General features: G+C 43.8%; 1 protein-coding gene and 3 non-coding genes across 4 annotated transcripts in view; 2 read left to right on the top strand and 2 right to left on the bottom strand.

Annotated features, from left to right (window-relative positions):
• Positions 1-2852: 2852 nt before the first annotated feature.
• On the bottom strand, positions 2853-3066 carry LOC125995013 (small nucleolar RNA U3). The gene has a single exon (XR_007490703.1). It is a non-coding gene; the product is annotated as a small nucleolar RNA U3 (small nucleolar RNA).
• An 11171-nt stretch (positions 3067-14237) lies between these two features.
• LOC125996340 (U6 spliceosomal RNA) lies at positions 14238-14344 on the top strand. The gene has a single exon (XR_007491252.1). It is a non-coding gene; the product is annotated as a U6 spliceosomal RNA (small nuclear RNA).
• A 1182-nt stretch (positions 14345-15526) lies between these two features.
• On the bottom strand, positions 15527-15740 carry LOC125995020 (small nucleolar RNA U3). The gene has a single exon (XR_007490704.1). It is a non-coding gene; the product is annotated as a small nucleolar RNA U3 (small nucleolar RNA).
• A 4366-nt stretch (positions 15741-20106) lies between these two features.
• BRIP1 (BRCA1 interacting helicase 1) overlaps positions 20107-24499 on the top strand; it is a 146321-nt gene continuing 141928 nt past the window's right edge. The window contains 1 exon segment of the mRNA XM_049764629.1: positions 20107-20199. Coding sequence (XP_049620586.1) covers positions 20107-20199 — 93 coding nt within the window.

Below are 24499 nucleotides of genomic sequence, written 5' to 3'. Positions count from 1 at the left end.
AAAACAGATGTGTGCAGCTATTTTGAATATTGGATCATAAACATTCATATTCTTTATCAAATGAACGTGTGTTTTGTGTTTCATTCCACTACTAGTAATTTGAAAAGAACTTCGCCTCATTGGAACTCCAGAACCTATCTTCATTCCTTCCTTTTGTTTTCAAAAAGTATTTATTGGGGCCTGAGTGATAGCACAGCGGTAGGGTGTTTGCCTTTAAGGTGGCTGACACGGGACAGACCTGGTTGTATCCCTGGCATCCCATATGGTGCCCTGAGCCTACTAGGAGTGATTTCTGAGCATAGAGCCAGGAATAACCCCTGAGCGCTACAGGGTATGGCCCCCCAATTTATTTATTTTTCGGGTTTTAGACCACACCTGGCGGTGTTAAGAATTATTCTTGTCTCTGAGCTAAGGAATTATTCCTGGCAAGCTCAGAGTGTTCCTTTTAGTCCCTTTTGTTTTTGGGCCACACGAGTTGATGCTCCGGGGTTACTCCTGGCTATGAGCTCAGAAATTGCTCCTGACTTGGGACCATATGGGACTCTGGAGGATTGAACCATGGTTCGTCCTAAACTAGTGCTTGCAAGGCAAATACCTTACCTCTAGCGCCACCGCTCCAGCCCCCCTTTTAGGCAAACAAGGTTGAGTCAGTTGAGAGCTTTAGGAATTAAGAGTGAGAAATCAGAAAGATTACCCTGGAACATTTACTTAAAAACACTGAAAACTAAAAATACAATTTTGGTAAAGCAGAATAATAGTTTGGAAGCATTTTTAAGGATTTTCTTTTTCTTGGATTTATTTTTAATTTCATTGTAATTTTTTTTCATCTTTGCATACTTGGAATTTTTTTGGTTTGTTTATTTTTGGGGGGAGGGGTCACACCCAGCAGCGCTCAGGGGTTACTCCTGGCTCTGCATTCAGAAATCGCTCCTGGCAGGCAAGGGGAACCATATGGGATGTCAGGATTTGAACCACCATCTGTCCTGGTTCGGCTGCATGCAAAGCAAAGGCCCTACTGCTCCAGTCCTGGAGTTTTTTCATTTATCTTTGTTTTTCCTCCCACCTGAGGGGGGGGGGTTGTTTGGGTACACCGGAGAGTACTCAGGGCCCCCAGTTTTTGTGCTTAGGGATCACTCCTGATGGGGTTTGGGGGGGGGCATTGATTTATGGGGTGCCAGGGATTGAATCTAAGTGTAATGGATGCAAGTGCCCTCTGGCCCATGTTTTATTTTTCTCTTTGTTTTGCTTTGTTTTTGGGTCACACCTGGCAGTGCTCAGGGGTTACTTACTCCTGGCTTTATGCTCAGAAATCGCACCTTGCAGGCTCAGGGAACCATATGGGATGGCGGGATTCGAACCACCATGCAAAAAACGCCCTACCTCCATGCTATCTCTCCGGCCTGGGCATCTTTTCTCTTCTAAGTTGTTTACATTTTTGAAAAATCATTGTCAATGATGATGATTTCATAATTTTGTTACTAGACTAGGAAGTACAAAAACATTTTTTAATGTAGTGGATTTGTTTTTGTTATGAGTTTTATTCGCATACATTTTTGCTCAGAAGCTATTCTTGGCCTTGAGCTCAGGAATGACCCTCTGTTGTACTCTAAAGGGGCCTTATGCAGTGGTGCTGGGTCCAACTAGGGTTCCACAGGTGAGATCAGAGTCTAACCTATATACCTCTCGGCTCCTATAAACATTCTTTACAGCTTGAACTAATTATTTTTTGTCTCATTTTAACTTATAAAACATTTTATACCTTTTTATTGTTTTCTGGGTCATCCCAGACTGTTTCAGAAATCACTCAGTGGATCATATGGAATTTGGAGTGGGGTAGAAATCCTGCTGGGCCATATGTAAGGCAGTGCTCTACCAGCTATACATCTTTTTTTCTTACTTTTTTTTTTTTTTTGGTTTTAGGGCCACACCCAGTGTTGCTCAGGGGTTACTCCTGGCTGTCTGCTGAGAAATAGCTCCTGGCAGGCACGGGGGACCACATGGGACACCGGGATTCGAACCAACCACCTTTGGTCCTGGATCAGCTGCTTGCAAGGCAAACGCCACTGTGCTATCTCTCCGAGCCCTCTTTTTTTCTTACCTTTTAAATAAATTTTTCCAGTCATTATCAGGATGTAAATTTTATTTTTCTCAGAAAAAAGTTTTGGGGTCTGGAGATAGCACAGAGGTGGGGCGTTTGCCTTGTATACAGAAGGCTGGAGATTTGAATCCTGGCATCCCATATGATTCCCTGAAGCTGCTAGGAACAACTTCTGAACGTGAAATCAGGAGTACCCCTGAGCGATGCCAGGTGTGACTCAAAAACCAAAAAAGAAAAAAAAAAAAAAAAAGAAAAGAAAAGAAATAAAAAAAAACTCACAGCGGGGCTGGAGAGATAGCATGGAGGTAAGACATTTTTTGCCTTTCATGCAGGAGGTCATCGGTTCGAATCCCAGCGCCCCATATGGTCCCCTGTGCCTGCCAGGAGCAATTTCTGAACCTGGAGCCAGAAATAACCCCTGAGCACTGCCGGGTGTGACCCAAAAAAACCACAAAAAAAAAAAAAAAAAAAAAATCACAGCGCTATCCGATATAGTCCAGCCTTCAGGAATAAAACGGTGAACGTTTGACTCTAAATCCTAAAGCTACTAAAGAAAGTAGTATCAGAAAAACCGTTAAACCCTTAGCAACCCATAGTACCCCGAAAAATATATTAGCCAAAACAGTAAATTGCCAACCATGTTAATCGTCAGGTTGATGAGTTGCAGAGATACAAGATACTCCCTATGCGAGTTCAGCTTACTTTGAACTAGAATTGTAAACATAGCAAGGTACTGCTATGTACTGTTAGCCGAACCACTCAGAATGCATCCTCTCCCTCTGCCCTATCCGGAGGAAAGGGAGAACGATCATCAATGGCAAAAGGCAGCCGCAGAAGCGACACCTAGAGCCGGCTTCACGCTCAGGAGAGAACGCTCTGATTCCTCCTCGTGGGTTCGGGTGCTCTACACGATCAGAGAAACTTCTCTAGTAACATACTATAGAAATGATCCCTGAAAGTATAGTCTTAACCTGTCGTCCAGCATCTTTCCGGAGTGTACGCAACGCATACACGTTTTGCTTCCGGCGAGTTTTCCTTGCCGGCTACTTGCTCCCTTAAAGATTCACAGATTTAACAGCTATTTCCTATCGATCATTCTCAGTGACAGAACGCCCCCAAACACCTTAAACGGTCTCGTAAATTTCATCATCGGTGGTCTAGTTAATTTCAAAGCCACCGCCCGGCCGTCCTCATTAGCATACGAGCGCGAGGAGCCAATCATTTTCGAGCAGCCGTGACGACAGCAAAGTGCGCCGCTGTGCCCGGACGCGCCTGCGTTGAAGCCTCTGCGGGAAGCTAGAAGGAAAAGTTGGAGGCCAGAGTGTGAGCTGAAGGGTGGAGGATGGTACATCGGTACAGGGATAGTAGGCTGCTTGACTTTAACCTGGCCGACCATGGTTCGATCCCCGGCGCCCCATATGGTTCCTTGGACTAGCTGGGAGTAATCTCTAAGTTCCCTGAGTATGCCCCCCAAAAAACTACGAAGATGAGGCCGGAGAGAGAGCACAGCGGTAGGAGAACATTTGCCTTGCAAGCAGCCGATCCAGTAGGGATAGTGGTTCGAATCCCGGCATCTCCTATGGTCCCCCCCCCCCTTGCCTGCCAGGAGCAATTTCTGAGCACAGAGCCAGGAGTAACCCCTGAGCGCCGCCGGTGTGACCCCCCCAAAAAAGAAAAAAACAAAAAACCAACGAAGATAATTCAGATAATCTTAAAGACTATAAAAACTTATGATTTTCTTTTTTTCTTTCTTTTTTTAAAAATTTATTTAAGCACCATATACTAAAGTCCAGATGTGTAAATCCCTAGCCCGGACAGACTAACTCAACTAGGCATTTAGGCAAGAATTTCGTTCTACAGATGATTACTGGTCTAAGCAATATTGTATGTGAAGGGCAGCTGCTCTCAGTCTTACCTGCTCCCATGTTTTTTCTTTTCTTTTGTCTTTTTGCTTAATTTTTAGGAGTCCCTGCTTGCTACAGGCCTATCCTTCCACCCACCAACCACTCCACCGCCACCGTCAGTCCCTGACAGCTTTTCTTTAGAGGTTACTTGTGGATATCCCATCCCCAACTTTTTATTTATCTCACCTGAATGATCAGAACTGCCCACACCTGGAATGGGCGGTAGAGGAGTCTGCATGGGGGGATAGAGAGGGGATAAGGAGATAAGTGTATGAGAGGCATCATCATCAGAGATTCAGCATCAGATTCAGTATTATCACTTAAGCATCATCAAAGAAGCAGCAGTAGTAACATCACCAAAGGGAGTTAGTCAGCCTGGAAGCCAGTTAGGAAGTCTGGAAAAAGCAGCTGAAAGGGAGATAGAGGCTGAGAGAGCCAGAAGGAGTAGAGAAGTAGCTACTAGGAAAAGGCTTAGTATAGAGGCTATGTGAGGAGGGGTACATGGTGGTTAGGACCATGAAATAAAACTGGCTGATTCGTGGAACTTTATATGACAGCTTTGTGAACCTCTCTACCCTCACCTTGCAACCTTCATACCTGCCAGACCATAGGGGCTGCGGAGCCCGATTGAGCCCAGAAAGGCCCTATCACCCCCACACCAACAGTAGGACTCTTTAATTTATATTAAGACAACAGTTACAAACACATAGACTCCATTCTTTGTATTGGGAAGGAGGTGGTTGGCACATTCCAGCACTTTGCTTTTGTTTTTTTTTGGGGGGGGGCCACACCAGGAGGCACTTAGGGCCTCTGCTCTCAGAAATCATTCCTGGTGGGCATGGGATCATATGGGATGCCAGGGATCAAACCCAAGTTGGTCACATGAAAGCCCCTCCATGTCAAGGTATGCAGCATGCATGTCTCCATTATAAAGGGAAAGCACACTCCAGATGTGTCTATTGGCTTTCCTGGTGAAGTACCTAATTTTCCCCAAGAAGTAATTCAGCCAGAAGGCCCATCAGTGGAAGTCAATCATAACCCCTGCGTGGATTACTGGCTATGTTTCTGACATGGCTGTGACATTATATTTCTCTTTTCCTTTTATTTGACTTTGTCTTCCTTGCAATACTACAGATATTCAGCCTCAGTTATCCTACAGTCTTTAAGAAATTTCAGCACCAAAGACTGCCAAAGTTCCCCACTGGCTATGTATATTTGCAACTCAAAGTCTAGCCAGCTACCTCTCTTTCTGTCAGCCTATTTACTTCCAAAGGCCAAGTCAAAACATCTTCAAGACAATGGTCTTCTCTCCTTGCCTTTGAGCACCACAGCAGAATGACTTTGCCTCAGGGACTTTCCCTGTCACTTTGAATACCTGCTAACAAATAGGTTTGGCCAGTGGAGAATTAGGCTATTTTTTTGTTTTGTTTTGTTTTGTTTTGTTTGGGCCACAACCATTTGATGCTCAGGGGTTACTCCTGGCTAAGCACTCAGAAATTGCCCCTGGCTTGGGGGGACCATATGGGACACAGGGGATGGAACCACAGCGATCTTTCCTTGGCTAGCCCTTGCAAAGCAGACACCTTACCTCTAGCTCCACCTCGCCAGCCCAAGAATTAGACTATTTTACTAGGTATAATTCTGTACCCCTTTCATAACTTTTAGCTCTTTCTATTACCAGATCATAGGAAGTGGATCTTAGCCCCTAGCTAAAATATTCCCTCAGGTTAAGGATATTTGTTATTTGGAGAAAACCAGGATTCCTGCTATCCCTTAATTTACATCAGCATTGACACTTAGGGCCAGGAACTACTTTGATATGTAAGAAATTAGCCTTCCTTTATCCCCTGGTTCCTAACTGAAACCTATTCTATTCTAAGGTTACAAACCACCTAAAACTATGTGTATTCGTTTTAAAATCAATGTACATTAATAGTTCCTGTACTTTGAAAGAAACAAATGTGGACATTCCTTTCATGATATGATTGTCTCCTTACCCTTTATATACTCCCTTGCCTAAAGATTAAATTTGTCGCACTCCTGCCAGAAGTGTGTTGACCCCACATACACTGTGCGTGGTATCATTATTTCATATTTCATATTCGACCGCTTGTGTTACCTGTTTTCCTACATGAAGGACTCCAAGACACCTACAGCACCTCCATGTTCTGCTATCTATCCCGCCCTCCTCCAGGCATTTTAAGGCTAAACAGTGCAGAGTGTGAGGAAAAGGACAAGGCTAGAGGAGTCTTGATTGCTTTTACAATTGTTTTTACAGGTCTGAGGACTGAACGGAGTCTCACACATGTAAGAAGCTGTATCATCACTGAGCCACATCCATGAACCTCAAGTCTGAATTTTTTGGGGGGTGGGAGGCTCACCAGTACTCAGAGTCTATTCCTGTTTCTGTGCTTATACAGTATATGCCCTGGTGATGCTCAGGGTGCCAGGATTTAGTCCAGGTTCTACTACATAGAAAGCAAGTAAGTGTATTATCCAAATACCTCCTATTCTATCACTTAGGCCCAGAGTATGAATTATTTTGTGTGTGTGGTTTTTGGGTTTTGGGTCACACCCAGTGATATTCAAGACTACTCCTGGCTATATACTCCTGTATTATTTTGGTGGACCATATAGGATGCTGGAGGATTGAACCAGTTAATCACATGCAAGGCAAGCACCCTACCTGATGTACTATCTCTCCAGGCCCTGGAGTCGAATTTCTAATTGTGAAGGAAAGCCAGCATGAAGTATAAAGGTCTAGACTAGAGCCTAGATCTGAAGCCACTGTGTGGTATCTGGGCAATGACCTGCATTTACTTCAAGTCCAAGCATTCACTGAGATATGCTAGTGAAAAGGGAAATCAGCCCCCCCCCCCACCAACCTTGGTGGGTGCCCCGCCCTTTAGGGAAGTTGTCACGGCTTTGGCCCCACCCTTAAGGAAGTCGTCACTGCCTCGGCCCCACCTCTACCCCTACCTCACGAATCATTGGTGTTATCGTAGCGGAAGTCCAGCCCTCAAGGACTCTTCTTCCCCTCCCACTTCCCATCCTATATAAGGGGGTGACGAGGGACCCACGAGGTCTTTGGTCCCCTTTCTATTCTGGGGGAACTTTGACCCTGGCCATTTGACTGGTCAGTATTAAAGCACTTTTTCAAAGCATCTGCTGGAACTCATAAGCCTCTTCATTTCTCTGCGCCGGGTAACTAAATTAGGACTTTCGAACTTTTCATTTTGGCGAGCCACCAGGAGTCCTCATTCCCGGCATGGAGTTATGAACAGGTGTCTGGTGAGTTCTGATGTGTATGTGTGTGTGTGAGAGCGCGCGCTTTGCTCCGTGTCTGTGACCAGCGGGAAGCTGACTTTGTGGTGGTTTGGCAAATGTTATGAGCTCTTTGCTCGATGTGGAAACCGAGTAGAAGCAGACTTTGTTTCATAGGGGGGTTAGAGTCCCCCCGGGTGACTAAGGAATCTTCCACCTGATGCGTTTCCAGGTGTGTGTGGTTCCCCATCTGATGCGTATACCAGATGGGCAAGAGGTTGACGAACTTTGGCTGCTTAGGTCACGACCCTGGTGGTACCCCAGGGGTTTAGTAAGAGCAGCTGGAAGACGTTCCGAGCTGCTGAAGAGGTTGTCTGTCTGTGATTTTTGGAGCTCAAGAACTTGGTCATTGGCATAGTTGTCTGTCTAGGATTTATTGTGGAATGCAGAGATTACTTGAACGCATTTTGCTTGGTTATTTGTGGCGCCACGCTGTCTGTTTGTCTGTCTGTTTCTTGTCTGTGTGTTCTATGTTTTTTTTTGGTCTGACCACGGGACGCAAGCCCGACCCCCTCTCAAGGGCCGACCCCTGGGGAAAGGGGCCGACCGCCGGTGAGCCCGCGTCTCCCTCGCCCGTCAGTCGTCCCAGCAGCAAAACGCGCAACCCCCGCCGCCCGCGGCGCGGCGAGAGGGCGCCCGAAACCCGCCTAACCCGCTCCCCACCCAACCAGGAAGCTGGCGCATACAAGGTCCACGCTAGGGACTTGGCGGGGGGGTGTTGGAAATTGCAAATCCCAGATTTCTCAAATGGCCATCGGGAATAAATTTTCCTGGAGAATTTCTGAACTTTGCAATTCCCCAACTATCCTGCCATGCGTTCAGGCCAAAAAGAGCAACTGGCCGTTCTTTTTCTAGCCGAAAAAAAAAAAAATGCTTTTTAACTCACCACGTGGTGAAGAAATTCACCACGCCCCAGGGCAAACTATTGTCCTCCTAGCCTCACCTGGCTGAGGAATGTAGGTCATTTACATATCAAAGAAAAATCTAGCAAATGGTTTGAAAGTCAAAAAAAAAAAAATTAATAAGAAAATGTTGCAAATTACTGTTGTTATTTTTGTTTGTTTTTCGGTGCACGTGAAAATTTTTAGCAGCGGAACCACTGCAAAAGAATGAGTGGCGAAGCTTAAAAAAAAAAAAAAAAAGAAAGGAAAAAAAGAAGAAGCCGAATGGTAGGGCGTTTGCCTTGCATGCAAAAAGGAAAGTGGTGTAAAAAAAATTAAAAATGTGTAATAAAAAATGTGTATAATCAATCTAAATAATTATTAATATGTCTCTAGGTTAAAAAAAAATGTAAATGTTTTTAAGCATGTTCTACCAAAAGTAGTAAGTATTCATTCTTTCTGGTTTTCAACATTAATTTGTGTAACGTAAATTCCTGGTGTTTTCTGTTTAGAAAACTAAGTGAATTTCTATATTTAGAATTAAGCATAATTAAAATATTATTTTGCAATTTTTCATTATATGTTACCAAGAACATTAATATTTGTATCACAGGAGGTTTTATAAAATTGGTCATGGTTTTATTTAAAAATGTATAAAATGTTTCGTTGCAGAAAAAAATTCTAAAATTATCTAAGTAATTTAAGAAATATTTGCTTTTTCTCTTCTCCCAGAACCTTTTAGTACCATTTATGTCATGGCATCATGTTGCTTTGCACAGAATACAAGCAAATGGCTTTTCTCTCTGCATGGGGAATAGTCCTCATGCAAACAGAAAATCAAAAAAATTAGTAAGGGAACCCCAAAGCCCTCTTTCAGAGGAATAATTGGAGTTGAGGCGGTGTGACAAGCAGGCACCGGCGAGAAACTGAAATAAATGGCCTGAGTAAGGAAATTGAAGATTTTCCTAGAAGATTATCACAGCCTGTGGGCCCTGCTCTCTCCCTCAAGCTCAGAAGAGAATTCGAGGTCAGTCTCTTCCAAACCTGGAGAGGAGTGGAACAGACAAGTCACCTCTAAAAATTCCTGCAGAGGGTGAGATGCCCAGCCAGAAGAACCTCATGCTGAACCGACCAACTCATCAGCCAAACCTGAGTGACTGTGAAAAACCTGCAGTGTCCACAACCTATCCTCAGAAAAGCTCTGTAAGTAATGGGGGTGCCCCAGATGGAGATTTCTCCAACAGTGCTGTATATGTGCAAAGAAAAAAGCCAAGTTATTCAAATACCGGGTAAGGTACAAGGTAAAGGTGGAGAGAAAAACCATTTTTGGTAGCTAATTAAAATTCTAGTGGGCCTAATTTAAAACCCACTTCTTTGAAGTAACTTATGTAAAAATGCTCTTAGTAGTTGTATTAAACCAAATCATAAATTGTAAATGCAAATGTTAGTCTAACTGAAGTAACTCAAAACTGTGTTTATTCATAATGCTATAATGCTTTGTTTTCTGTTAATTAATTTGTGCTATCATTACAGACAATAAGAACAGCTGTGCCATTCAAGTTGTGCTATTTACTGCTCCAAGGCCTGAGTGGGTTAAGTAATATTCCCCTGTATAATTAATCTAATCCTTTTCAGGTGTTAAAACTGTAAAAGTAAACCAGTTAACTGCTCCTTTAGGGAAATATAAGATTTCACCCTATCTAGAGATTGAAACTGCAGTCCCCTGTCAGCCTGAAGTAGCTACAGAAGATTGATCTTCGACCACGTTCCCTCTAATAACTTCTAGGGTAATGAAATCTCTAAAGCAAAATGGTCATCAAAGAAAAAAAAAAACTATAAGGGGAAAATAAAGGCCGCAGAAATTAATAAGCCAAGTTAACTACTAAGAATAACATTATGCCTATCTATCCCAGAGGTTAAAGCAGGTAGCAAAAATTATGCTTCTCTTGGTTTGGGGGAGCCGGAATGGGTGTGTAAAGCAAAACCTCAGCCTTTAACTCCCTCTTGGGGGTGGGGGAAATTGGCCTCTGGCTGTCCCTGTCTCACTAGGTAATCTAACCTTTGCTTCTTCTAGCTGTACTTATGTCAAAAGGTAATCCCGTTTAGCTTTAAATCTTCTGTTTGCTATTCATAACAGCACCAAATCTGTAAACCTGGGTCAGGTAGAAGGTACTCAGTGCTCAAAAGTCCTGCCTGATCCCTCTAGCCCAGGGTATTTACCTCCGAAACGGATATAAATATGTGGTAAAAATTTGGCTTATGCATCCCAGCATTAGTGCTCCCCAACATTAACATCATCCCAGGAACAGAGCCCATCCCTCTGCCTAGCATACATTTCTTAGGCACTCCTAGGTCTGAGCACTCTACTGGTAGGGCTCAGAAGTTGCAGGAAAATTGGTAACTGGAAAAGCAAAACTAGCAGGGCTAAACAGAAATAACAAACTCTCACAAAAGTTAATTTCAAATGTGTAAAACAAAATCAAGCACCATCAAGAGTAGCTGGCCAAGATACAAAGCTATTAAATGGTCCCTTATGGTCTTTATGGCATGGAATTCTCCCCTATCTAATACTCCTACTGGGGCCCCTCCTAAGCCTTTTTACTTCTGGTAGCCATTGGCCCATGCAGGGTTAGCTCATGCAAATAATTATGACCAGTAATATCAGAAAGTAAAGGCCCCAAAATCACATTGGCTTCTAGGATTAGAAGCCTCCAGTACAAGAAGTGGGGATTGAAAAGGGAAATCAGCCCCCCCCCACCAACCTTGGTGGGTGCCCCGCCCTTTAGGGAAGTTGTCACGGCTTTGGCCCCACCCTTAAGGAAGTCGTCACTGCCTCGGCCCCACCTCTACCCCTACCTCACGAATCATTGGTGTTATCGTAGCGGAAGTCCAGCCCTCAAGGACTCTTCTTCCCCTCCCACTTCCCATCCTATATAAGGGGGTGACGAGGGACCCACGAGGTCTTTGGTCCCCTTTCTATTCTAGGGGAACTTTGACCCTGGCCATTTGACTGGTCAGTATTAAAGCACTTTTTCAAAGCATCTGCTGGAACTCATAAGCCTCTTCATTTCTCTGCGCCGGGTAACTAAATTAGGACTTTCGAACTTTTCACTAGGAGATAACAGTGAGGCCTCAAAGATGACATGCTGGTAAGAAAACTGACAAACATGCCTGGATCAATCTAGTGGAAATACTGATTAAGGAAAAATGGAGAGACTGGAGAATTCAACAACTACATTTCCTTTTTTGTTTGTTTTGTTTTGTTTTGGGGTCACACCTAGCAACACTCAGGGGTTACTCCTGGCTCTATGCTCAGAAATCACCCCTGGCAGGCACTGGGGACCATATGGGATGCCGGGATTTGAACCACCGTCCTTCTGAATGAAGGCAAACACCTTACCTCCATGCTATCTTGCCAGTCCCACATTTGCTTTTTCTAATTCAAACCTTACAATTCTTTGTGAGATGGAGACATATAAAGTACAGCAGGTAGAGCATTTCCCTTGCATGCCCCTGACCTGGGCTTGTTCTCCGACACCCCAGATGGTCCCTCAGCCCTGCCAGGGGTGAGCCCTGTGCATGCCAGGTGTGGTCATAAAATAAGCAGAAGCCCACGTGGGTGAGGTTAATACTATTACAACTACCTACTTTGCTGGAGAGATAGACTGATGTTAAGGACCTCAGTTAAGACTCAGGTAAAGTTGGGGCAGGAGAGATAGCACAGCGGCAGAGCATTTGCCTTGCACGCAGCCGATCCAGGACTGACAGTGGTTCGAATCCTGGCATCCCATGTAGTCCTGCATGACTGCAGAGCCAGAAGTAACCCCTGAGAGATACCGGGTGTGACCCCAAAACAAATCAACAACAACAACAACAAAAATGACTAAGGTAAAGAACACATAAGTACCCAAGAGATAGGGGCTAATTGACTAAAATATCAAGGTACTGACAGAACAAGAGAAAAACATCTAACCCCATCAAAAAATGGAGAAGAAATGAACAGACACTTCCTCAAAGAGTACATGAAAAAAATGTTCCACATCACTAATCATCAGGGAGATGCAAATCAAAACAATGCGGTACCATGTGAGACTGGCACACATCACAAAGAATAAGAACAATCAGTGCTGGAAGGGATGTGAGAAAAAAGGAACTCTCATTCACTGTTGGTGGGAATGCCATCTAGTCCAGCCTTTCTGGAAAACAATATGGAGACTCCTCAAAAAAATGAAAATTGAGCTCCCCTATGATCCAGCTATACCACTTCTAGGGATTTACCCTAGGAACACAAAAACACAATACAAAAATGTCCTCTGCACACCTATATTCACTCCAGCACTATTTACAATAGCCAGAAGCTGGAAACAACCCAGATGCCCGGCAACAAATGAGTGGCCAAAGAAACTGGTACATATATACATTAGAATGCTATGAGAAATGGGGGCCGGAGAGATAGCACAGTGGCATTTGCCTTGCAAGCAGCCAACCTAAGACCTAAGGTGGTTGGTTCCAATCCCAGCGTCCCATATAGTCCCCAGTGCCTGCCAGGAGCTATTTCTGAGCAGATAGCCAGGAGTAACCACTGAGCACCGCCGGCTGTGCCCCCCCCCAAAAAAAAGAATATTATGAGAAATGAAGTCATAAAATTTTTCTATACATAATGGATATGAAAACTATTATGTTGAGTGAAATGGGGGAGTGAGATAGAAGCATAGTAGTCTCATTTATTTCTGGGATTTAAGCAAAATAAAAGACAGTATGGTAATAATACCCAGACTAAAGATATGAGGGCCAGAAAGATCAGCCCATGATATAAAGCTTACCACTGGGAGGAGGCAGATGTGAGGCACATTGGTATCGGGAAGATTGCACTGGTGATGTACTTTTTATGACTGAAACCCAGCTATAAACATGTTTGTAGCCATACATTAAAAAATTAGAAAAGGGGGCCGGAGAGATAGCAGAACCGTAGGTAGGGTGTTTGCCTTGCACACAACCAACACAGGACGGACACCGGTTCAAATTCCGGCATCCCATATGGTTCCCTGAGCCTGCCAGGAGTGACTTCTGAGCATAGAGCCAGCAGTAACCCCTGAGCACAGCCGGGTGTAACCTCCCCCACCCCAAATTAGAGAATATTAATAAAAAAAAGAGAACTCATAACTAATAAAATAATAGAAGTAGGTGTCAACTTGAGAGTGCTTCCCTAATACTAATTTTTCAAGAGGACAATAAAAGGCTCACTGGAAAGTTTATCCACTGCAGACACATAAGGTTTGTGAAATTCAGGAGAAACTACATGATAAACAGCTAGCTGGGAATAAAAAGCCTTAAAACTGCAATCTGGCAAGGTGTTTTGAAGACCAGCAAGCAATCCCAGAGTTTCAATATTAGAAAGGAGAAACTTTTTCCTTACTTGCTAAACAGAATTGTCATTCCTTCTTTTTAGTGCCGGGATTTGAACCGATGACGTTCTGCATGAAAGACAAATGCCTTACCCTCCATGCTATCTCTCCGGCCCCTTTTTAGTCATTTCTTTTTGTTTTGTTTTGGCCACACCCGTTTGACGCTCAGGGGTTACTCCTGGCTAAGCACTCAGAAATCGCCCCTGGCTTGGGGGGACCATATGGGACGCTGGGGGATCAAACCGCAGTCCTTTCTTGGCTAGCCCTTGCAAGGCAGACACCTTACCTCTAGCGCCACCTTCCTGGCCCCTTTTTAGTTATTTCTTAAAAGTACTGAGAATCAAACTCAAAACCTCACACATGCAAAGAAATGTTTAGGCAAAATATCTCCCCCATTTTCTTTAGTTCCGAGCATCTCACCTGTCGTCCTACCTCTCCTGACCATCATTTGGAGTTACTTATCAGTTTGGATAAATGACTTATCCAGGAGACTCTAGGAGTCTCCTGACCATCCTTTGGAAATCCCTCAATTTATGAGTTTATTAGGACATAACAATTTCTCATGCTTTATTCTTTACATCTTCACTCAGGCTACTTAACCCTTTTAATTAGATCCTTATGAACCGTGCTTGCTTTGGCAGCACATATATTAAAATTGGAATGATACAGAGAAGATTAGCATGGCCCTTGCGCAAGGATGACACGCAAATTCGTGAAGCGTTCCATATTTTTTGGTTTATACCAGACTTTGAATAAACAGCTGTAGGCTCCCCTCCAAAAAAAAAAAATCCTTATGAACCCCACATATCTACCACCACGTAACCAACATTATACCAAGGGGGGAAAATATCAGAGCAGCTATTGCCACTTTTCTTACAGATGGCCAAACCTACTAATATCTGGCATCTCTAAATGCCCCAAGGTCTAATCAAAACCTCATACAACAGAGGAGGTTTGTGCCAGATTGACACCATAGCAGTAGGGTGATAGATTAATAAGCCTGGGTTCAACTCCAGTACCCCATACTGTTCTTCAAGATTGCCAGAAATGACTTCTGAGAACCACTAGGTGAAACTCAAGAGACAAGAAATTAAATGTATAAAAACAAAAGGAAGAAAAGTCGCAATATACTATTGCTCCGAACCACTCAGACTGCATCCTCTCCCTCTACCGCTTCCAGAGATGTAAATTTTATTCCAGGATGTAAATTTTATTTTTCTCAGAAAAGAGTTTTGGGGCCTGGAGATAGCATAGAGGTGGGGTGTTTGCCTTGTATGCATAAGGCTGGAGATTCGAATCCCGGCATTCCATATGATTCCCTGAAGCTGCCAGGAACAATTTCTGAACGTGAAACCAGGAGTACCCCTGAGCGGTGCCAGGTGTGACCCCCCCCCCCCAAAAAAAAAAAAAAAAAAAAAAAAAAAAAAAAACAAAGGAAAAAAACCTCAGCGCTATCCGGTATGGCCCAGCCTTCAAGAATGAAACGGCGAAGGTTTGACTCTAAATTCTAAAGTTATAAAAGAAAGTAGTATCGGGCCCGGAGAGATAGCACAGCGGCGTTTGCCTTGCAAGCAGCCTATCCAGGACCAAAGGTGGTTGGTTCGAATCCCGGTGTCCCATATGGTCCCCCGTGCCTGCCAGGAGCTATTTCTGAGCAGACAGCCAGGAGTGACCCCTGAGCACTGCCGGGTGTGACCCAAAAACCAAAAAAGAAAAAAAGAAAAAAAAAAAGAAAGTAGTATCAGAAAACACCGTTAAACCCCTAGTACCCCAAAAAAATATTAGCCAAAACAGTAAATTTCCAAAGTCTCCAGGCTGATGAATTGCAGAGATACAAGATATTATATGTGACCTCAGCTTACTTTGAACTAGAATTATAGACATAGCGAGGTACTGCCATGTACTGTTAGCCGAACCACTCAGACTGCATCCTCTCCCTCTGCCCTATCCGGAGGAAAGGGAGAACGATCATCAATGGCAAAAGGCAACCGCAGAAGCGACACCTAGAGCCGGCTTCACGCTCAGGAGAGGACGCTCTGACTCCTCCTCGTGGGTTCGGGTGCTCTACACGATCAGAGAAACTTCCCTAGTAACATACTATAGAAATGATCCCTGAAAGTATAGTCTTAGCTAACACAGTGCTGTCGCTCCTGGGCCAATAGCAGCCACTCACATTTTACTAATGGTGATATTTTCTCCAACATGTCCTTACAATCCTAATCTTTTAGGTTATTCTCAGAAATATCACTTAAATGCACCTATCCATTTTCTTTTCGTGTAGTTTTAAAGTAAAATTTGAATATGTTTTATTTACTTTTTGGAAACACTTCAGCCTTAATTACCCTACAGTGGACCGACAGCCAATCAGAAGCTCTTGTTTAGTCTCTGAAGGCAGGACATTTAAATACTGATGTAAGACTCAGGGCGGGCCTGGCTTAGTTTAGTAGCTAATCCTTTGTGCGTTGTTTTGGAAGGATGCATCTATGTTCAGGGATCACTTCTGGCAGGGCTCAGGGTGGGGTACCAGAGATCACAAAATCCTGTGTCACAGCAAATTGCCAGTCAAGTACCCTATCCTATCTCTCCAGCACCTAGTTTTCTAATCTCAAGTGAAGCAGTCTGGAAGCTTCCCTGCCTTGCTCTCCCTATTTTTTGGTTTCCTCAAAGTCAGCCATTTGCTCTCCTGTCCCTTGCTTTCAACTTTGCATGATAACTGGAAGAGCCTGAATCTGCACTCACTGCACTGGGTGATGGGGATGTCCCTGGTGCTTCAGATCCAACCTGGAATCTACTTGTGAAGTATGTGTTCCGATTCTTTATGCTGCTGTCCAACCCAACAGTGTGAAAATTATTAATAAAGTTTAAATATAGCTCAGCAATAGAGCACATGTGTAAAACACTTAGATGAATACCAGCAATGCAAAAAGAGAAAAATTACATCGTCCTGTATAGTCTCCCTTGCACTGCCAAGAAGTGATTCCTGAAGAGCCAGAATCACATAAACCCTGAGCACGTCTGGGTATGGCCAAAAATTTAAGAATATTTTAAAATAAACTGCTATCCTAGGGGGCCGGAGCAATAACATAGCGGTAGGACGTTTGCCTTGCATGCAGCTAATCCAGGACGGACGGTAGATCGAATCCCGGCATCCCATATGGTCCCCCCTCCCGTGCCTGCCAGGAGAGGTTCCAGAGTGCAGAGCTAGGAGTAACCCCTGAGCGCGGCAGGGATGTGCCACCCCCCCAAAAAAAAAAAAAACATAATTCGGGAATTCCCGCCTCAATCTTTCCCAAGCTGGGAAATTTAAATTGAGGGGCACCTTTTAAACGTTCAGAGAACGCCGAGGGAAGGCATGCCAATGAATGATAATACATGAATAATAAATTGATCATTATTTATTTATTATTGTAATACATTTCCTCATTTTCAAGAACACTGATGCACTGGACCAACCCACTGCTTTCAAAACCCAGAAGAGAACTTTGTTTAGCTCACTGAGAAGTCAACCTGCTGCCACTTCCGGTACCACCAAAGCACCGAGAGGCCCCTCTGACTTCCCAGACTCCCATTGGGTGTCCGAATATTAGCCCCGCCTCTCCCCTCCGAGCTTGGAACTAGGATTGGCTAATTGAACTATTTTTCTTTTAGCCTCAGCAGCCCATTGGCTGTTTGAACTCGCCCCGTGATTGGATGTCCAGAGCCGAAGGGGCGGGAGGCGGGAATTTGTCGGCGGGGAGCTAAAGCAAAGGCCAAGACCGGTGCCCGCGCAGAGTGTCTATCCATCCATCCATCCATCCATCCGTCCAGGTGGGAAGGAATCTGCGACTGCTGCACGCTCCAGTTTGGCTTTCAGAAATCTGGTTCCTTTTCTTCCAGGACACGGAGTCAACGTGGCTTTGGTGGCTTTGGGTCCTGCAAGTTAGTCTGCCAAGCCTGCCCCAGACTTGTCTTCTGCCTGGGCCCAAGGCTTCTCTCTCTCTCTCACCTAACTCCTCGAACCTCCAGAGTTTTGGGGTTCGCAGCTGAGGGAGGGAGGGAGGCATGGGGGAAGCAAACCTGGCGTGCTGGGAGCCTGTCTTCGCTTTGTGAGCTGAATGCTGGCGGGTAGGAGTTCCTGTGATTTGCTGTGTGAGGAAAAGGCATCATTTCTGTGGGGGTGCGTGGGTTTCCTTGATTTTAGGGGTAGTATTGTGCCTGGGGAAGTGTCCAGTCTTCAAGTCTCAGCTCTGAGAACGAAGCACAAAGTATTGGGATAGGAAAATAACCTTAAATAGTGATGATTTATTCATTTATTTATTTTGGGGTTTGGGGGCTACACCTGATGGTGCTCACGTGGTGTTACTCCTGGCAGGCTCCGTGGACAATATGGGATGCCCGGGGTCGAACTTGGGTCTGCCACCTGCAAGGCAAACGCACTACCCACAGTGCTATCACTCCAGCCCCTAAATAGTGATTCTTAGTTGAAACACAATTTTGGAACACAATGATGATGATTATCAGCTCCATGATTAGATTGTGATTTTAAGTATTCCTTCAGTCTCCCATATTGAATACTATTTTGTTACCATTATACAGAAATCTCCAGTTGATAACTGTCCTATGAACTCTTCAGGAAGTTTCTTGCAGTATCAAGAGGCTACACCAGTTTCATGGGTCTGGGCTAGAAGGTGATGAAGAGTTGGAGAGGAAAGCGGATTGCTTCTGCCAGATAGTGGAGTTTAGGCACCTTACATGGGTCATTATCTTATTGCTTAGCTTTGTGCCTTGCTTTTTTTTTTTTTTTTGGTTTTCGGGTCACACCTGTCAGCGCTCAGGGGTTACTCCTGGCTCTACGCTCAGAAATTGCTCCTCACAGGCTTAGGGGACCATATGGGATGCCGGGATTCGAACCACCGACCTTCTGCATGAAAGGCAAATGCCTTATCTCCATGCTATCTCTCTGGCCCCTGTGTGCCTTGCTTTTATAAAAACATTCTGGTAGATAGGAAACTCCATCCCACAGTTGAAGACATGTGCTGAGAATTCCACCCCGAGTCACGAGTCACACCGTGGAATTCAGACTTCCATTTACCAATGTCCATTTTCTTTCCTTTATACCCTATCAACCTTTAAATAGGGATTATTCTACATCTACTCAATGCCAAGGTGTAGTCTCTTTAAGCTTAGAGGTATTACAGAGCAGGATCTTTTTGCTTGGGGGTCATACCTAGTACTCAGGGGTTACTCCACTTTGCCTGAGATGAACTGTGTCTTCCCAGGCCACTTAGCCTCTTGTGCTCTCTTCAGCCCCTTAAGCTGGATCTTAACTTAAGAAGCAAATTCAAGGGATTTGTCTGAGAGGCTGTTAACCTGATCTAGACTTGAACCTCCTAACTACTTTCTTGCTATTTCCTTCCAAATGGGAGATTGTAGAAAGGAAACAGAAAGGTGAAGACTAAAAGGATAAGGTGGTACTATGGAGTAATCTTGTTAATTATAGATTGATTACATCTAATCTAAATTTTTATAGGAGCTCACATTTTTTCTGGACCTTTGTATCTATTTTTTTTTTTTTTTTTGGATTTTGGGTCACACCTAGCGCCGCTCAAGAGTTACTCCTGGCTCTGTGCTCAGAAATCGCTCCTGGAGACCATATGGGACGCCAGGATTTGAACCACCATCCATCCTGTGTTGGCTGCATGCAAGGCAAATGCCTTACCACTGTGCTGTTTCTTCTGCCCCTCTTTTTAAATTTTTTTTAAATATTGTTTTTTGTTTGTTTATTTGGGCCACACCTGGCAATTCTCAGGTTATTCCTGACTCTGTGTTCAGAAATCACTCCTGGTAGGCTTGAGGGACCATATGGGAATCCAGGTTGGCCATGTGCAAGGCAAAAGTCCTACCTGTACTGCTATCACTCTGGTGCCTCTTGTACCTTTTTTTTTGGCTTTTGGTTTTTGTTTTTTTGGGTCACATCCGGTGGTGTTCAGGAGTTGGCGCTGCACTCAGCAATTGCTCCTGGCATGCTTGGGGGACCATATGGGATGCTGGGATTCGAACTACTGTCTGTCTGTCTTGGGTCGGCTGTGTGCAAGGCAAACGCCCTACTGCTGTGCTATCTCTCTGGCCCCCTTTATATCTTTTGTTCATGAAATTTTTACAAAGATCTTATAAGTTAAATACTATTATTATGATTATTTTCCAAGCAAATATACTAAAGCCTTGAGTACTAGAAAAGTTAAGGATTTGCCCAGAGTCACACAGCTACATATTTAACAGTATAGGTATATAGATTTACATTTGCATCTTATTTTCCAGTCACATTCAAATTTAAGACATACTTTCAACCACTGTGCTTTATAAGACCAGGAAGTTTTTTGCTTATATTTAGGTGTTTATTAATTCCAGTGTTTACTTTTAGATTTGTTGTAGTTTTGAAAATTTGATTTCCTTTCATTGTTACTATACTGATTTTTTTTCTATTGCAGATAGAATTCTGAAGTAAAAAAAGAAACATGTCTTCAGTAAGATCTGAATATACAATTGGTGGGGTGAAGATTAATTTTCCTTGTAAAGCATATCCATCACAGCTTGCTATGATGAATTCTGTAAGTATTTTCCAGTTATTTTAAGTCCTTATTCAAAAGTTTATAATTCACAACTTATACTGCATTTGTGGCTTCATTTATCTTATTATTTAGTAAATCATTTAATGGTATTTGCTGGGTTTGGGTCCAGAGTGATGATACAGCAGTTTGGGCATTTGCCTTGTATACTGCTGACCTAGGTTTGATCTCTGTCACCACATATGTTTCCGTAGCCTGCTAGGAGTAATCCCTGAGCACAGAGTTAGAGTAAGGAGCACCACTGGGTTTGACCCCAAACAAAAATAACAGCAAATATTTGCTGAATTCCTTAAGGAACATCTAACCTTTGGGAAAATAATACTGATCACTGCTAATAAATAGATATATGTGTGTTTATGGGCTAAAGGAAAATATTTTGGAAAATGTTATTTCATGAAACTTCTATTTACTAAATTGATAGGTTTTCTTTTTGAAATTTTTTTTTTTGTTTTTTTAGTTTTTTTTTTTTTTGGGGGGGGTCCACTCCCAGCAGCGCTCAGGGGTTACTCCTGGCTCTATGCTCAGAAATCGCTCCTGGCAGACTCGCGGATCATATGGGATGCCGGGATTTGAACCACCGTCCTTCTGCATGCAAGGCAAACGCCCTACCTTCATGCTACCTCTCCGGCCCCTCTTTTTGAATTTTTTTTTTTTTTTTTTGGGTCACACCCGGCAGTGCTCAGGGGTTTTTCCTGGCTCCGCGCTCAGAAATTGCTCCTGGCATGCACGGGGGACCATATGGGATGCCGGGATTCGAACCAATGACCTTCTGCATGAAAGGTAAATGCCTTACCTCCATGCTATCTCTCCAGCCCCCTTTTTGAAATTTTTAAACAATTATTTAAGCATCCTAGTTACAAAATTGTTTATGATTGACTTTCAGGCATAGGATATACACCACCCTTTAGCAGTGCACATTTCTCTCCACCAGTGTCTCCAGTCTCCTGCTCCAATGCCACTGGGGCAGGAATTTTACTTCTCTCTCTCTCTTACTCTCTCTTTCTCTTTCCTTTTTGACACTGACTTTGTTTGTTGATAATAAAGGGGTATCATCTTTGTGGTTAACAAAAGTGTATCATGCATATCACTTTATCATCTTTAAGCACCCTGTTCTTTTTTTTTTTTTTTTTTTTGGTTTCCTTTTTGGGCCACACCCGGCGATGCTCAGGGGTTACTCCTGGCTGTCTGCTCAGAAATAGCTCCTGGCAGGCATGGGGGACCATATGGGACACCAGGATTCAAATCAACCACCTTTGGTCCTGGAACGGCTGCTTGCAAGGCAAACGCTGCTGTGCTATCTCTCCGGGCCCAAGCACCCTGTTCTTATCCAGAGTGATCAGTTCCAACTATCATTTTCATAGTTGTCTTTACCCTAACTGAGCTCACAGTTCTTTGTAGCAAGCTTCCTACCATGGACTGGTCCTCCTGATCCTTATTTTTATTGTCTCTGGATATTATTACTTGACTACCTTTAATTTTTCTTATATCCTGCAAATGAGTGTGATTATTTAATATTTATTCCCCTCCCTCTGACTCATTTCACTCAGCATAATAATTTCTATCCATGTATAAGCAAACTTCATGACTTCATTTTTCCTAATGGCTGCATAGTATTTTATTGTATAGATATACCACAGTTTCTTTAGCTACTCATCTGTTGTTGGGCACCTGGGCTGTTTCCAAATTCTGGCTATTGAAAATAGTGCTGTAATGAACACAGGAGTGAACAGGGAATTTTTGTATTGTGTTTTTGTGTTCCTAGGGTATATCCCTAGGAGTGGTGTTGCTGGATCATATGGTCCATTTTTCTTTTTTTGAGAGGTATCCATATTATTTTCCAGAAAGGCTACACTATATGGCATTCCCACCAGCTGTGAATGGGAGTCTCTTTTTCTCCACATCCACACCAGCACTGATTGTTCTTTTTCTTTGTGATGTGTGCCAATCTCTGTGGTGTAAGATGATACCTCATTGTTTTGATTTCTATCTGATGATTAGTTCTGGTAGTACTTTGTATATCTTAGATGTTAGCCCCTTATCTGATGGGTATTGGGTGAATAGTTTCTCCTTTTTTGTGGGTGACTTTTATATCCTAGCCACTGTTTCCTTTGAAGTGTAGAAGGTTCTCATTTTGTCTCATTTTGTACTCTCATTTGTTTATCTTTTCTTCCACTTGCTTGGAGTGATGTTTCCTCCTTGCCTACATTTTCCTCTGTGTACCTTATGGTTTTGGGTCTGATATCAAGGTCTTTTTTTTTTTGGGCCACACCCGGTGACGCTCAGGGGTTACTCCTGGCTATGCGCTCAGAAGTCGCTCCTGGCTTGGGGGACCATATGGGATGCCGGGGGATCGAACCGCGGTCCGTCCTAGGCTAGCGCAGGTAAGGCAGGCACCTTACCTCTAGCGCCACCGCCCAGCCCCTGATATCAAGGTCTTTAATCATTTTGATTTGACCTTTGTGCATGGTGATAAAGAGAGGTTTGAATTCATTTATTTGTTTGTGGTTGACCAATTTTCCCAACACCACTTGTTGAAGAGAGTTTTCTTGCTTCACTTTGTATTTCATTTTTGTTGTTGTTGTTGTTTTTTGGGCCACACCCGTTTGATGCTCAGGGGTTACTCCTGGCTAAACGCTCAGAAATTGCCCCTGGCTTGGGGGACCATATGGGACACGGGGGATTGAACCGCTGAACCGAGGTCGTGATCTTTCCTTGGCTAGTGCTTGCAAGGCAGACAACTTACCTCTAGCGCCACCTCGCAGGCCCCTTCACTTTGCATTTCATGCAAATACCCTACTCCTGTGCTATATCTTTGGCCCTAATGTATTTTTCTTTCCTTTTTTTTTTTTTTTTGGTGTTTTTGGGTCACACCCGGTGATGCTCAGGGGTTACTCCTGGCTATGTGCTCAGAAATCGCTCCCGGCTTGGGGAACCATATGGGATGTCAGGAATTGAACCCACGTCTTGTTCTGGGTCAGCCACGTACAAGGCAAATGCCCTACCACTGTGCTATCACTCTGGTCCCATCCTTTACATATTTTTAAATTTTACATGATAATTTACAATGCCTAAAATTCATAGGAATATATTTGCTTACCTTAGTTTCTTTTTTTTTTTATTTTCTTCTTTTCTTTCCTTTTCTTTTTTTCTTTTTTTTTGGGGGGGAGGGCCACACCCATTTGATGCTCAGGGGTTACTCCTGGCTTAGTGCTCAGAAATTGCCGCTGGCTTGAGGGGACCATATGGGACGCCGGGGGGGCGTGGGGGGGATCGAACCGCAGTCCTTCCTTGGCTAGCACTTGCAAGGCAGACACCTTACCTCTAGCGCCACCTCTCCGGCGCCATCCTTTTATTTTTTTTTGTTTTTTTTTTTTTTTGGCCACACCCAGTGGTGCTTGAGTTATTCCTGGCTCTGCGCTCAGAAATCACTCCTAGGACGTTAGGGGGACCATATGAGATGCTGGGAATTGAACCTGAGTCTGTCCCGGGTCTGCCACATGCAAGACAAACATCCTACTGCTGTGCTATTGCTCTGGCCCCTATCTTTTTTTTTTTTTGTTTTTTTTGTTTTTTTGGTTTTTGGGCCACACCCGGTGATGCTCAGGGGTTACTCCTGGCTATGTGCTCAGAAGTCGCTCCTGGCTTGGGGGACCATATGGGATGCCAGGGGATCGAACCGCGGTCCGTCCAAGGCTAGCGCAGGTAAGGCAGGCACCTTACCTCTAGCGCCACCACCCGGCCCCTCTGGCCCCTATCTTAATTTTTCTTTTCACCTTTGGTGAGGCCTACGGACTACTTCTGATTCTGTATTCAGAGATCACTTTGACGGTGCCTATGGGGGCACACAGTCCAAGGAATCAAACACAGGTTTCCACATGCAAAATATGGGCTTTGCTTGTTGTTCTAGGTCTCTTCAGACACTGAGAACTCATTTTATTTACTTATCACTTATTGTTGTTGTAGAGGTTGGGTCACACTTGGCAATGCTTAGTGACTTATTCCCTGTATTATCTCTGGGCCTGTTTAATGTTATTTTTAAAATGTTGGGGTAGAGAGATAGTACAGAGTAAAGGAGGTAAGCACTTGTGTATGATCCCCTAAGCACCAAAGAGTTGTTCCCTTCCCCTGTCTTGCCCAAAGAAGTAACTCTTTTGATTGTTGATCAATCTTAAATATTTTTTAATATTTATATTACTTGTATGAATACCAAAATTTGTGTGTGTGAGAGAGAGAGGGATGGAGAGAGAGAGAGAAAGAGAGATAGCTGGCTGTGTTAAGAGAG

The sequence above is a fragment of the Suncus etruscus genome, chromosome 1, assembly GCF_024139225.1.
Source record: "Suncus etruscus isolate mSunEtr1 chromosome 1, mSunEtr1.pri.cur, whole genome shotgun sequence".
In the NCBI taxonomy this organism is placed as follows: domain Eukaryota; kingdom Metazoa; phylum Chordata; class Mammalia; order Eulipotyphla; family Soricidae; genus Suncus; species Suncus etruscus.
This window is presented reverse-complemented; position numbering and strand designations above follow the sequence as displayed.